Consider the following 15,596-nt stretch of genomic DNA (forward strand, 5'->3'; position numbering starts at 1 on the left):
CCCTACTTCTTGCTTTAGCTGATTATGACACTGATATTTGCAAATGCATCTGTTGCTTTCATTTCCATGTGAGGGAGCCTCTCTTAATTTCCTTTTACAATATCCAAAAGGCAGTTTGACATTCTTCTTCTTCTTCTTCTCTTCTTCCTAGCTCAATAATATAAAAAATAATGCTGGAGCCTTGATTCTGTTTCTTTCCTGGATTCTTTTCGACCACCTCCTTCCCTTGGAGGCAGAAGACGGTGCCTGCTGCTATGGCAGATATAGCAGGGGCTGCAGCTACAGCCATGCTAAGGAGCAGCAAGTGATGAAAATAGCAATCTTCAGACACCGACATATGGAGAAGTTGGCGTCTGCATGTGTTTACGCGTGATCCTCTAAGTTCATCCATAGGAGTGTTTACAACGAATGGCATAGAAACCTCAGGCGTAGAATCTCAGAGCTGAACGTTACTTTCTTTAAGAAACCATTTCATGCCACAGCACCCCACTTTTTCATTAGATGTTTTTAAGGGTTTTTTTTTTAAACTAAAAGTGTTATTGGTGCTTCATAAGGAAAGCAAAGAAAGTTAGCCACAGAGGCACCGAACTGAAACCCAGAGCTTCTAACTCCCTGCTCAAGGCTTGCTGAGCCTAGGTGAAATAAAAGAGATTTAAAAATTACAGGAGAAAAAAAATAAAAAATAAAAATTACAGGAGAAAGTGGGAATGCAGAGGTCTGGAGAGAGTGATAAGGTTTCTTCCCCTTCTTTCCTTTCTTCAATAGCTAAGAATCAGCACAAAATTGTGAGATTTTTAAATTTGTTCTATCCCAGAGAAAGTAACAAGTAGAAAGGACCGTGCTCCCGCACTGTTGCTCACAGGCCCCATGCAAATCAGAGAGGCAGCTACTTACTTCTACGGTGACCCAGTACCACGGTGAGGTAACTGAAGGCCAGAAGTAAACATAAGAGGCAAAAATCTAAGGCTGCGATCACTCTCCACATGGAAAGGAATCTTTTAGGCCTTACAAGGTGAACGAAACAATATAATGTGGGATGCAGACTCCAGAAAATTCAACCCACAGCTCATCACTTGCACACGGAGCAGAACTAGCCTTGAGGACCGGTGGCCTACCTGGGAGCTCCTTGAATGCTGAAGGCCTTGTCCGCGTGCTGATCACCCAGCTTCGTCATCACCTCATAGAGTTTGTGGCAAAGCTGAGGGGACAGAGACCTATTAGCCACTGGCCATCCTGGTACCCATCCGTGCTATCGTCCCCCTGCCCCCAAAGAAACTGTTTAACCACAAGATACAACTATTCTGAGAATCAGATTAGTCTCCACGCACTGGAAACTCCATATACCAAATTAAAAATCTATAGCTAAGCTGAAATAAGCCAAACACTAAATTAATCAGATATGTATTCACTAGAATATGAAGCAGAAAGGAAAATCTGATTGTTTTAATTCTGTTAAAAATTGTCCTATAAACTGCTTGATAAACTAAGAAATCAGCAGATGACATTATGGCTAATTACTTTGGGACCAGTTTTTCATCACTTTAGAACATTACTTGAACTTACAACTCTTCAACCAACAGAGGAGAAAAACAGAACAGTGAGGCTGTGACAAAATCTTCAAAGAACATAGAAAGCTACTGACGAAAAGCAATGCAAATAGTGCAGCGAGAACTGACACGCCACTGCTACAAAAACCACCTAAGAGAGTGGATGAGCAGCCATGCCCTGGGCCTCTCTTCAGTCCCCGTTACTCACCACTGCGATTTCCTTGTGAAACTTGGCCTCAAGGCTGGAGACATTTTTGAAAGTATTGACATAAAAGCCAACTCGTCTACCAAGGAGAAATACAAAGAAGGGAGAGGCCAGTTAGAAAAAAAAAAGGATTTTAATGGCAATAAAACAAATTATGGCTAAGTTTCCTATGTGTAACTTGGGATGGCGTTGGATTAAATAGCATCCTAGAGTAAGGCTGACTTGTCTCAGCTGCTGAGCACACAAGCTGCCCATCGGCAACATCTCAAACACACTTGTAAAAGGAAGTTATGGAAAGGGTGCTGGGACATGAGGCAAATTCCATCTGTCGTTATCTGAGTTCCCTTAGAGGAAGCACAAAAGCCAAACAGAGAAGTAGCCTGCTACCCTCAGGATAATTTTTTTTCTCCTAATGAGAAAATTACTTTATTCTTTTTCATTCATCTGAGTAACAACAGCTTTAATTTATTCATCTTATTGTTTCAATGACATTCTCAACAAAACAAAACCCTGTGAAGTGTCTCGATTGTTTAATTAGATCTGAATTCTCAAAAACAAAACAAAACAAAACTAAGCAAGGACTTGGACAACAGGAAACTTAATGATCTTCTCTTGCTTAAGCTGAGCCGTGCAGTGTGTGGGGTTGTGATAAGAAGATACAGCAAGACCATCAGTGTGGATGGAACCAGGAGCCACCAAAGTCTTTTATTTGTTCCCGAATTTGATGCTCACAACGCTCCCCTGGGGCAGTGACCCTCATTGACTAGAAAAAGTAAACAGGGTCAATTGTCCAGTGTCAGGAGAAAACCATCATTTAAACCTCCCAAAGAGGAAAATGTAATAGAAAATCACAGAACACGTCACAAGAAATATTTTTTAACCATGACTTTTGTTATGTCAGTGTCAGCAAATTCTGCTTAAATTAGGTGTTTTTGAATTTTAACTAAAATAAAAACTCAGACCCAAATTTAAGAATTCTGAAATGAAGTGAAAAATTAAATAGTAAATCTGTCCCATAAATAAGGCATTGTTTTTCTGTGGCTTCTCTTGTACCTTGTGTCCCTGGCACATTACATTTATTTCCTCTGCCCTCAGTCATCATGTGACTCCAAGCTCATGTTTTTATTGTAACTGATTTCAAATCCTCTATTTTACACACACATACACACACACACACACACACACACACACACACACACACGCACGCACGCACACATGCACACACGCACATGTGCACATATGGTTCTTTGTATCCATGGATCTGTATATTGTGGCTGAACTATCAGTTGATCCAAACCATCCAAAAACAAGAGGGCATCTTCATGGAACATAGACGGTATTCTTTCTCCATTTGATTTTCTGAACAATTTACAGCAAAACAACTATTTACATGATGTTGTCGTGGTTTTAGGTCTTCTGAGTAATCTAGATGTGGATGAAAGTGCATAGTTACACACAGACACTACATCCTTTTATGTAAAGGGCTTCCATAAGTTTTGCTTCCCCTGGGGTTTCTGGGAACCAATTCTCCACAGATACAGGGACACTTATTTGTATTTCCACGTGTCCATATACTGAGGCACACAGGGATGTAGTAATAAAAACCCCAGAGTAGTGTGTAAGGGAACTCAGGTGAGAGGCTGGGAGGAGAGAGGCAGATGGTTCTGAGGGGCAGAGCCTGCAAGGCTGTAAATCACACTGATTTGCAGGCAGGAGGAGCATGCAGATATGCTGGAGATACGGGAAGAGGCGCACTTTGCACTTGATCTTGAGGAAACAAGGTCAGACACAGCTAGATGGAAAATACGAGACAGTGGGGTCCCTGAAAATGCTGCAAAGAGGAAAGCACTCACTGTAGTATTTTCAGAAAAATGATTCTGGAGGGTCAAAGTGGAATATATAACAATTTTTCTTAGACTTTAGTCAATATTTTCTTTGCCCAATTACTCAACAAAACATATTAAAATCTGACTATACTCATAGTGGTGGGCTCAAATGTACTTAGAAATTATAGTTCAATAGAAAAAAGTACTCATAGGGGCTTAATTAGTGAGCATGTGCTCCAATTATGCTTAAACGAAGTTATAAAAGCAAAGTATAAAACCACATGTGCATGGCAAGATGCCACAGTAGTTCATGCATGGTTAAATAGAAAAAAATAAATGGATATGGGCACAAACAGCTAAAAGAACCCAGCTGCAAGCATCTGCTTGAGAAGACACAAGTAGTCGGGGCAGGAGGATGGGTCAGATTTCACGTGAAGATTGGTACAGACGCCTCAGTTACTTGTCTTCTGCTTTGATAAAACACCATGACCAGGACAGGAATCAGTTTCCTTTGGCTTTCAATCCCAGAGTAATAGGACTCCCTAGTGGTGGAGACAGCATGGAAGCAGTACAAGGAACCTGAGAGACCATGTCGTGAATAGTAAGCGTGAGGCAGAGAGACCACTGTAGGGTGAAGCTTAAGCTCTCACAAGCCATCCTGATGACATATTGCCTCCAGCAAGTGCCAGCAGGTGTGCAGTTATTTCTCTTTTCGCTGTGCTGTGGGTGCAATGTGACCTGCTCCCTCAAGCTTCTGACACTGTGAGTTCATTGTCACAGTGGACTGTATTCTAGACCTGTGAGCCAAAGAAAATGCTTTTCCCTTAAGTGCCTTTTGTCGTGGTATTTTATTATAGTAATAGGAACTAAGATACTGTATTTTCATGTCTAATTTTTGTTTCTCTGCCATATTATCTGTTACATCAGTTTTATAGAAATAAATAACTGGAACAGTGCCAGAAAGAAAGCTGTATTTTAAATAACTAAGCAAGCATGTATACTTTCAGAATAATTGGTTTCATTTTAAAATTTAGAAATTAAGTAGCATGTTTTAATTTAGAAAAAAATGGCCATAGTGGTGATACAAATTATCATATAGAAGTTTTTCTCAATATAGGAAATCAGGGACTGTTTTCAAAAGGGGCCTTTGAGTTGTTCACAATTGTAGTCTTGGCCCCAGATATGGCACCCGGGACACAGAAAGCACATGGTGAATATTATGTGAGTGAGTGAACAACAAAGTAGTGAATGAACAACTGAATAAATAAATAAAAGAGCCATTGGAAGGGCACATCCTGATGTGCCTGGACTTATGAAATGTTAGTGTGCATAGCAGTGAAACACATGTATACAAAGTCCAAGGCTCTGGGTTCTGATAGTCCTTAGAAGGCCCACGTCACAAGTTCTTCATTAAGAAGGGAATTTTAAGGCTTTACCAGTTTTTCCAAACAGGATCCTTGTGATTGGCTGTCAAATTCTGTACCTTTTAAAATAAATAATTCAGCCATCTTGATGACATCGCTGTCACCACATTGGCATCACTGATACATATTTTGTCCTCAGAAATGATGAAACTATTTGGAAGCTGAACAAATGGTGCATGCAAGCCCATATATACACTGTATCCTCCAGGGTTCACAGAATGCACCAAAGGGGTTGTGCATGTAAGATGGAGGGGGTCACACCTCACCTGCCATGGAGGTGGGGTGGAGAACGCTAGTGTTCTTCTACGTTTCCCCGGATGATGAACCCCATCACACTCATGTTGCTTAATATTTAGCCTCTTCACATCGAAACTGCAACCCTATTCCATCTTCTCTGCATCAGGGTGGGTCTCACGGATTCACTCACTCTTCCACTCAGTCCTCACAGGAGCACAATTCATGTCACTATCTACCTAAAGAGCGAGTGCTTGTATCGTAGCCCTAACACGTTATGATGCCTGTTCTTCCACATCTATGCCAGATCCTGGATCTTGGCATCACAGTCACGCCTCCATCTGTGAAGTGGAGCCACTCACTGTCTCACTCTAACCTGCCACAGGCAAGAATCCCTCATTGCTACATTTGCGAACACCTGTGGCCCTGCTTTTAAAACTTGTGTAAGATTACTCTTTTGGGTTTTGTAAGCTTTTTCGTCCAGTTTTTCATCCAATACATATTTATCACACTTCTCCTCCCCCAATGCCTCTGAGATCCTCCTCACCACCCTGCCTACCCAACTTTATGTTCTTTCTTTCTCTTTTTTCTTTCTCTCTCTCTTTAAACAAACAAAAAACAAAAGCAAAACACATGCATTTAAAACCCCCACAAAACAGAACTCAAAATAAATAAGAAAAGGACCAATAAAACAAAAACAAAAAAAACTTCAAACAAAACAAAATGAGACAAAAAGTCTACAAAAATACCATTGACTTTGCTTTGTATTGCCCAACTACTCCTGGAACTGAGGCTTGCCCTTAAGTGCAATGTATACCCAATGAGAATTCATTGGAGAAAACTATTTTTTCTTTGCTTGCATATATCAGTTGTAGATAGCTTCTTGGCACCATGTTCAGCTCCCCTTCTCAGTGCTGGGACTCTATCTGTCTTGAGCCCGGGCACGACCTGTTCATGCCATTATAGTCTCTGTGGGTTCATATTTGCATCAGTCCTGTTGTGTCTGGAAGCCATGTTTTTCTTGGAGTCTTCTGTCCCCTTTGCCTTTAACAATCTCTATGCTTCCTCTTCCACATTAATCCCTGAGCCGTAAGGGGAGGAAGATTTTGATGAAGACATGCCACTTAGGACAGGTCTCTCACCCTGCACATTAGGTCATGAGTTCTTTATTCCAGGCCACAGAGACTGGGGTCCAGTCCCCTTCAAGCCAGAATCATGAGAATCAGCCCTCAGCCCTGCCTGACGAGTCTTATTCGCACCCTCATCCTGTTCCTACCCACCCCGCACCCCGCACATGCTCAGGCTGAATGTCCACCCTCAACCACTGGCACTGCCATCTTCTGAAAACAAGGGTTGATTTTCAAAGGTTTCCCTTGTGCTATCAGTCCTCTGTGTCTGCTGCACGATTCCTCACGCCCGTCCTAAAAATCAAGATTTTCTTTTTTCTTTTTTTTTCTTTTTTTTTTCTTTTTTTTTTTTTTGTTTCTCTTGCTTTTATTTATTTGATTTCTAAGGAATATACATTGGACTTAAAGTCGATGATCAGGAACCCTCTCTATAAAAAGTGTCTCTGTTTACATCAGAGGGTATTTCCATATGAGATATATTATTTTTTTAAATACATTTTTATTAATTTATACATATTACATCTCAGTTGTTAGCCCAAACCAGAGGCATCCACTGTGCTGCTCCTTCATGTCTCATGAGGTCACCAGTGCTGCCACGGTGGCGCCTCGGGTCCCTCCCCTGACTAAGCCTTCTCTCGACGTTCAGCAAAGGTAAATTATCGTCAGTTTTCACGTCCTTGGTCTTCCTGTTATGACTCCTGTAACACGTGCATCATCAGCGTGTTCTCTGTTCTCAGCATCCTGAGGGTCTATTGTTTTCAGGGCTCTGATAGAGCTGTCATTTTCCCCCAGGCCTTCCTGACACTGTACAGCGCTTCATACTGCCACTCAGATATCTGGGCATGGACATCACCCATCCTTAGTGTCTCCTATCCTTTTTTTTTCATAGCTACAGACTTCATTATCTTTGTAAACTTCTTACTGCTTCTTTAAGCCCCGCACACATAGGATGGAACTGAGTGCATTTCCAAACCTCCATTTTTCGTTCCACACTAAGCCGTGGAGAGAAGGCTTCTCTCATCTCTGAATTTACACTGGTCACCCAGCCATGTCAGTCTCCATTATGTGATTTTGTCTGACATTTTATTGTTTGCTTCTTTTTTCACCCTTCAACACAGGCTGTCAGAAAATGAAACTTTCAGTATAAGGTCTGTAGTCCATCAACGAAGCCAGGCACACAGTGGGCGGCCAAATAATATTGGATAAATAAATGAATCTAACCCCTAGCCTCTGCCCTGCCTTCTGCACACAACCCCCTCCTTTGCATTCTCTTTCCAATCAACCTCATGCTGCATTGCATTAATTAAACTTCCACGAACTGGAGCTGGAGAAATGTCTCCGTGGTAAAGAGCATTAGCTTCTCTTCCAGAAGAACTGGGCTTGGTTCCCAGCACTTGTATGGCAGCTGACAACCATCCTTAACTGCCCCTGTTACAGAGTACCTAACATCCTATTCTGGCTCACATGTGATAGCCAGAAATACACGTAGGCAAAATATACATACACGTAAAATAAGACAAAAATTCAAAACTAAAAAAGTTACAATACCCCTGCCTTTACTTGTGTACTCATCAGCTTGAAATATTTGTTCACCAAATACCGACTTCCATGGTTCAGCTTAGGCATTCCATATGGAGTCCTCCTTCTTTATAGTAACACTTTTTCACTATGAATCACAAGTTTGGTCAAAATATCGATATAGGTCAAGAGGCAGAGTACCTACCTGCGCAGGGTGAGTTCAATCCCCAGCAACTCCCCCAAAGGAGAAAACAAAATATATTTACAGTTGTCTGCAACCTATACCTTCCTCTCTGCAGTAGATTACTTCTTTCAGTGTGTGTGTGTGTGTGTGTGTGCGTGTGCATGTGCGTGTGAGTGTGCGAGTGCATGTGGAGACCAGAGGTAGACTTCTCACCTGACAAGCCTCTCACTGAACACGCAGCTCGCTGATTGGCTAGGCTGGTGGCTGCTGAGATCCAGCGATCCATCTGTCTCTGGCCCTCACGCTGGTTGCAAATGCATGCCACCATGTCTAGCTCTACTTGGCACTGGAGATCTGACATCATGGCTAGTACTTCACCGGCTAAGTCATCTCCCCAGACCTTACTTTTCTTCTTTATGCATCCAAACTTTTGAAACAATTTTCTTTGCATGGAAGCAGGAAGTTATAGATGATAAAAGAACAAAAGAGGAAAAACAAAAAACAAGCAAGCATCAAGCTTAATACTGCCCATCTTTTAGATGCAAAGATGCAAACAGAATGAGTGGGAAAGGATGTACCATGTGAAGACTAAGCAGCAAAGACCTGGAGCAGGTATCAGACAGACTCTTATTAGGAGAGACGTGGTATGAACATCTGTTATCCCAGAATTTGGGAGGTGGAGCCAAGAGGATCAGGAATTCAGGGTAATCCTTTGCTACAGGGTGAGTTAAAGGCCAGCCTGGGTACATGGGATCCTATCTCAAAGTAGGAAAACAAAAAAAAAAGTAGGACATTTTATAAGCATAATATCCTCATATTCACATCCAAAAAATATTCACATCTGAAAAAGGAGTAAAATATATTTTTGAACAGCTGACATAACTGAAGAGGAAAACGGGCCTGGAAATAGTTGAGGTCGATATCTCAGCTTCATTGATAACCAGACTAATTAGGCAGAAGACACAGAGGAGAGGACTTGAGGAACACCACAGCACAACGGGACACAATGAATAACTTCTGAATGTCTAATGTGAGTTTGAGGCAGGAATTCAAGCATTCGTCACTGAGTACGTGTTCCCAGCTGCATGTCCAATCCCATGCCCTTCCCCGCAGGAGACACTGAAGATTAAAAGTACTGACCTCAATTTCAGGGTTGAGCTATGTAAATGGAAAAAGAACTACGTATTTGTGAAAAGTCATGACCGTGTGCAATTTCAGTTAAAGAGAGCCGCAGATAAAAGCAGCGGGGAATGAAGCCTGCTGGTGTATTTAGTTTCTCTGGGACCACCAGCTATTTGGAAGGAAGGGGAGGAGATTGAGTAAGAGTGATACAGCATGACGAGCAAGGCTCTATCTGAGGGGCTGGTGGCGTGGCACTGCTGATGAGAACCGAGGGCAGAAGGCACCACTGCTTCCAGCAACTCCATGGCTCTACCTCTGAGTCATGAAAACAGGATAAACCACATAAATCTCACTGGACACCATGAGAATTGCGGGATGCCTGGAAAGAAGAACAGCACTTGGTGTCTGAAATGGGAATATAGCTCAGGTTAAAAGTCCAAAGAGCAAGGTCAGAAGAGGAGATGACATCTTACAATACTTGAAACCCAACCAAGAGCTGAAGGGCTCTTGCTGTAAGACTAGGGGAAATTCTCTCGTTACATGTTGTGTCTCCACTTGACAAACAGATCAAGGTCTAAACAGCTGCAAGACACGTATGGCTATCAAATTCAAATGAGATACAAGGAAATAAATATAAAATTCTGTTCCTCAGTCTCTCCAGCCATATCCCAAGTGTTCAGCAGGTTTACGTGGTAAGTGGCTTCCACACCGGAACCCATAGGCATGGCACTTCTCCTGAACAAGCTAGAAGCACCACAGGCAAGGGAAGTGACACAGAAGAAAGCCCCTCCTCCTCAGCTGCTAACTGGGGTGGGCAAACTGGAGCAGAAGCATGTTTACCTTGACCATAATGATGGTAATTCTTCTTGTAAGTCAACATTGAACTCTTCAAACACTTTCTGTGCTTTCTGAAACTCCTCTTCTGCCTAAAAATGACACGCAATGCATTTACACACAAGGGGAGACATTTCTGTACATAAAAGCATCATTTCATATTAAATAGGACTAGCCTTATGGTAATCTGAGAAGGTTATGAGGAGAGATATTTGTTAAAATCCACAACATTTTGTAATTAAGTAGGAAATAGAAAGGACCTGACAGGTGGTAAGGGTAGACAAGTAAGTTATAACCAAACCGTGAAGATCTTATATGCCATGCTAGGGGCTTTAGATTTTTTTTTTTTTTTTTTTACTAATGGGATCTATTAAGAGGTGAGCAGTAGGGAACCTGATGTAGAGATGCCTTATTGAAAGGAGATTTGGCAAAAAAAGACAAACCAAGCCTGGAGCCCAAGGGAACAGTGAATAGCTGACACCATTTAACTAGCATCTGCAAATTGCTGGCAAACATGATTGTGGTGGATTGGATAAGATAACACATCCCCCATTCGCCCCAGGCTCGGGCATTTGAATACTTCCTGTTCAGTTAGTCATGATCTCTAGGGAGGCTTGGAAAGTGTAGCCTTGATGCGTGATGTCATTGGGGGCAAGTTTCGAGAGCTTAAAGCCTCGCACAGTTGTGGGTTTGATCTCTGCTTCCTGCTGGTGGTTTAAAGTATGAGCTCCCAGATTTCTGATCCATTTACCAGCCCTGCCTGCTGCCACACTTCCCCATTGGGATGCTGATGGACTCACATCCCCCCACAATGCTCAGCCTCAAGTAAGTCTTTCTTCTACAAGTTGACTGGGCCAGCATGTGATCACAGCACCAGGAAAGTGACTAATGCAATGATCAGAGCTACTGGAGTGGTCCTTCTACAAGAAAGGTAATGTTATGCACACGTCGCCGCTATCTTTATTTTTGATTGGGAGTTTTCGTTGGAGAATTTCAAGGTTGGCCTCTCACCTGAATCTATATTTTATCAGTGCTCTTAGACCATATAGAAAGAAGTGCAAAAACATTCCTTGGTTTCTTAGACCTTGCAACACGGCAACAGGCTCAAAACTATTCTGGTCACAATGTGTGACCAGTGTCAGTAAGTCTCACTCATGTGATCTCATTTATAACAACATGAAAAAAAAAAACCCTTATTTTAATTAAAGTGGCTTAGAAAACTATAACTTAGTTTGAATCCTGTCCTGATTTTGTAGCCATTCTTTAAAAGGGGAACATCTCACTTTTAAAAAGCAAGGTTGCTACACGCCTTAAGGTTCAGAGAGTGATGTCACTCACTGATTCCATCCATACCTTAGAGATCCGACTCTCATCCTTCCGTTTGGAACTCTGCAGAGCCTCCAAGTGATGGCGAGCACTGTCATAATCCACGAGCTTCCTGCTGCGCTTAGCGATGCGGTTCTGCCAACATGGAAAACACACGGACTGAAGGAGATGTGTTCACAGAGACCCTGACTCCCAAAAGTCAAAGGTCAAAATGCGTTCTGTGTTGAAAGCAGCTGTGGCGTTTAGAAGAATCACTGCATTTACATATGTGTGTATTTGTCTGTGTGCGGATAATTAAGGAACAATCTACATGAATCTGTTCCCTCCTTCTACCACGAGGGTTTCTGAGGCTGAACTCAGGTGGATTGTCAGGCTTGGTGACAAGCAACCCTACCTGCTGAGCCAGCTCAGTGGCATGGAAGGTGAGGTTTTTAACGAAAGATAGAGGTGATCAGGGATATGAGTAAAGACAGCTAGAAATCAGAATAAAGCGTCTAGGCTTTTGCGCTTTAAACAGTGCCCGTTCTGATAAAAAACGAGGCCAATCATGAGCACCTAAACACGTGTTTCCATCAAAGACCAGGGGCGTCCTGGAGTTGCTTTGAGGGAACAGGCAAACCTGGACTCTCTGTTAGCATCTACTCTCAATATGCTGCAGTCTGAAGATAGAAGAAAGCCACACTGGGCTTGGGTGTTTGTTTGTTTGTTTGTTTGTTTGTTTTTAAGATTTATTTATTCATTATTATGTATACAGTGCTATATCTGCATGTACACCTGCATGCCAGAAGAGGGCATCAGATCACAGTATAGATGGTTGTGAGCCACCATGTGGTTTCTGGGAATTGAACTCAGGACCTCTGGAAGAGCAGGTGGCGCTCTTAACCACTGAGCTATCTCTCTAGCCCACTGGGTTTGGTTTTATGAATATAGTAGCATACCAACAGCAGTTCCCTAAAAGATGTGCTGCCTGAGAAATCTGTTCTCAGTCCACTGTTGTCAGCTATGTGTTAGAATCTCTGCAGCTGACGTATCACTTTGGCAATGCTGGTGTCTAGTGCACATGGACACTGCTGATGGACTAGCTCATTCTTGTGGCCACTTCATTAAGGAATTTCTGATCCAGAAATCCCAAGCCACTAGCTATGGAGTGATGTATCTTGACATCACAGAACTCCAGCCCCACGAGGAAGTTTTTGATCAGGACTGTGCTTTGATCAACCAGGACCACCTTTACTTGCATGACCCCTACTTGCATAGGGCTTATATACCTAGAAATTATGTGCACAGTGACCCACCTTAAGGCTTCCAGAACTGTGTAGCAGCCAGTGTGGGCTACTCTCCTTCATATGAACGAGTTGCTTTCCAGGAAGCTGCCCCAAAAGAAACTCTAACTAGAAAGAGACTTCTCCCGCATGAAGACTTCCACAGGCTCCACAGCGCAGAGTCCTGCCAGCCCTTCCCAAAGTTGGTAAATCTGAGTATGGCATATTAATAATGCCTATACATTAATTTTAAGTTAACCTTACATTAGCTGAATGTCCTTTAACTTATCTGTGCCCCACCTAAGGATTTCACTCAAGACTGAATGGAGGGAGAGAGGCAGTAACCAGGATTCCAGGTTGAAGCTCTGGAAGGTAATTGACAGCCTAAGACAGAGTCTTGTGCCCCTGCCCAGGAGAGGCCAAACTATTGGGACAATGGGCCCAAAAGAATTAAAATTTGCCGTAAATCCTATGCATGAGGAAAGACAGCAAAGGCTCTCGCACTCGCCTAAAGAGGAACTGGCTTCGTGGGAAGAGATTTCACACAGTTCCTGAACTGTACTCCACCATTAAATGCTTATATATGCGTCCTGGCTATTGTGACTTATGTTCTCCAAGGTCGGAACATCACCTCAGGAAAGACTGAACCCCGCCTCCTACATACAGTGCTGACCAAACTGTGCCTCAGTCCATTTTCTTTTTATCAATTCCTGCTCCCTTATTTCTTTTAGAGCACAGGGAAACTGAGCATCAACTTTGTGAACCTAAGGGCTCAGGCACAAAAGCACAGGTTCAAGAAACTCAGAAACCTAGGAGGGAAAGATCCTGACTTATAGACACCTAGACCTGTCATAGTCGGGCTATTTAAAATCAATAATAATTTGAGCAGGACCCCTGGGCCTGCCCATCATAATGTTATTCTTGTAGGTTTCTAGGACCCTCTGGATCCTTCTATTTCCAAACTACGGCACCAGCCAAGGACAATACGCGCAGTAAACTTCGAACCCATACCTAGATCTAGCCAATGGACAGGACATTCTCCACAGCTGAGTGGAGTGGGGACTGACTTTCACACGAACTCTGGTGCCCCATATTTGACCACGTCCCCTGAATGGGGAAGCCTGGTGGCACTCAGAGGAAGGACAGCAGGCTACCAAGAAGAGACCTGATACCCTATGAGCATATAAAGGGGAAGGAGGTCCCCCTCAGTCACATTCATAGGGGAGGGGAGTAAGGGGTAAATGGGAGGGAGGGAGGGAGGAATGGGAGGATACAAGGGATGGGATAACAATTGAGATGTAATATGAATAAACAAAATATATTTTAAAAATCAATAATAATGAAAAATGACAGAGGAAAATGAAGTGAACATGAACAAAACCCATAATATGTTTGTAAGAAAATGAGAGAGAGAAACCCATTGTTTTGTATGCTAAGATAACAAGTAATCTAAAAACAGTGTCAGTACAGTACAACTCTGAGAACCACAGCAGGCCAACCTTTAGTAACCCTCTAAGGAACAAAATCACAGGGGGCAAAAAACAATGGGCTATCTGTAAAGCACTTAAAATAAGTTATGTAGAAAAAAAAAATCCCCCAAGTCAGCATATACCCAGTAAAAATAACTTCCAGAAATGAAGGTGAAAGAAAATTAATTTCAGTCAAAAATTAAGGAATCCATTGCTAGCAGAATGCTTTTAACATCATAATTGAGACTGCATGACCCAGTAGGTAATCTAAAGGACAAAAGGCAAGGCTGATGTACATGACTGCCTTCTGTTACTTTTAATCACATGAAAACATTACTGGTCATTCAGAACAACATCAGCAAAATGAAAAACAAAATCCAGAAGCAATGTCTGGTGCTTACAACGAGCAAAGGGAGACATAGGTAAATCCTCATGAAGGGAAGGGGAGGGGGCTAGAGTGTATCATGACGTTGGCAGACGACGTATGCAGTGGGATAAATAGATGGAGTTGAATATGACAGTTGAAAATGTATATTTAATGAGTGTAGTAATCACTAAGATGCTTAGTCAAGGAGGTGGAACCAATAAACAAAAAGGGTAAAATATGCCGAATTTTGAGATCTGGGTTTAGATTCTGACTTAATAAGCCTCGGAGAAGATTTGACAGCCATGCATTTTCTGTCTCGGCAACTGTCTAGTTGTACCCAGCTGGTCTAATAATAAATACAATTCTATGAGATGACATGTGAAAAGCTCTCAAATTGGATACAGTAACAAGAGGGAAAACAATATTAATAATATATTTATGTTTTTACATAGTGCAGAAACCACCCAGCCTACAGTATGGATATAGTAAGGGTTATTCTCATTTTACTCATGGAGACCTGTAATTTGCCTAGAACTATTCATCATGTCTGAACCTAGTGGGAATTACATCAGAAATGCACTGCACCCACTGGCACCAGGAGCAGAAGAGGCAAGGGAAAGGGCACTCAAGGGGCAGCCGACCCTCAGCAGTGTGAGCTCAAGGCGTGCACCTGCCAGACACTGCTTCCTGCCAATTTACACCTTCCGGGCTCTCTCCTACCTGACTTCCTGTCAACCCTACCCTGCTCCTGGGACTCTGTTAATGCCCCTTCCAATGCCTGCACAGACACTGCTAATTATTCCTGCCATGCAACATAACCTCTTCACAGCCCCAACACTGGTGACAGGTAGATTTGGAAGGTTATTCAAACTGAGTGGCTTCAGATCTTAATTACCATCCCAATGATATTTTTCTGTCTCTACCACTTCCACATAGCCACGAACTGCTTCCAGACACAGCCAGGGTGGCTTTACGATGGCCACTGAGATAGCCCAGGTGGGGAAGGGTGAATTCCCTCCCTAAGGCTAGCAGACTTCTTGTGCCAGAAAGGTGAGATCGCTCGCTATTTTTAACAAGCACCTGACAGTCTTTTTCTAAGGGGCAGAAGCCTGTGCAGCATTCAGCGCCCTCAGAGCTCTTCGGAACGGAAG

At 42.6% G+C, this 15,596-nt stretch overlaps 1 protein-coding gene across 7 annotated transcripts in view; it reads right to left on the minus strand.

The window, feature by feature from the left end:
• AMPH (amphiphysin) overlaps positions 1-15,596 on the minus strand; it is a 196,673-nt gene that overhangs the window by 53,405 nt on the left and 127,672 nt on the right. For all 7 annotated transcript variants that reach the window (XM_084796448.1, XM_084796447.1, XM_084796446.1 and 4 more), the window contains exons 6-9: positions 11,375-11,482; positions 10,028-10,113; positions 1,756-1,831; positions 1,116-1,198 (exon numbers count right to left, since the gene is read on the minus strand). In XM_084796448.1, the coding sequence (XP_084652574.1) occupies positions 1,116-1,198; positions 1,756-1,831; positions 10,028-10,113; positions 11,375-11,482 (353 nt within the window). The remainder of the gene's footprint in view (positions 1-1,115; positions 1,199-1,755; positions 1,832-10,027; positions 10,114-11,374; positions 11,483-15,596) is intronic.

Source organism: Acomys minous (genome assembly GCF_964271855.1).
Source record: "Acomys minous genome assembly, chromosome: 9".
Lineage (NCBI taxonomy): Eukaryota > Metazoa > Chordata > Mammalia > Rodentia > Muridae > Acomys > Acomys minous.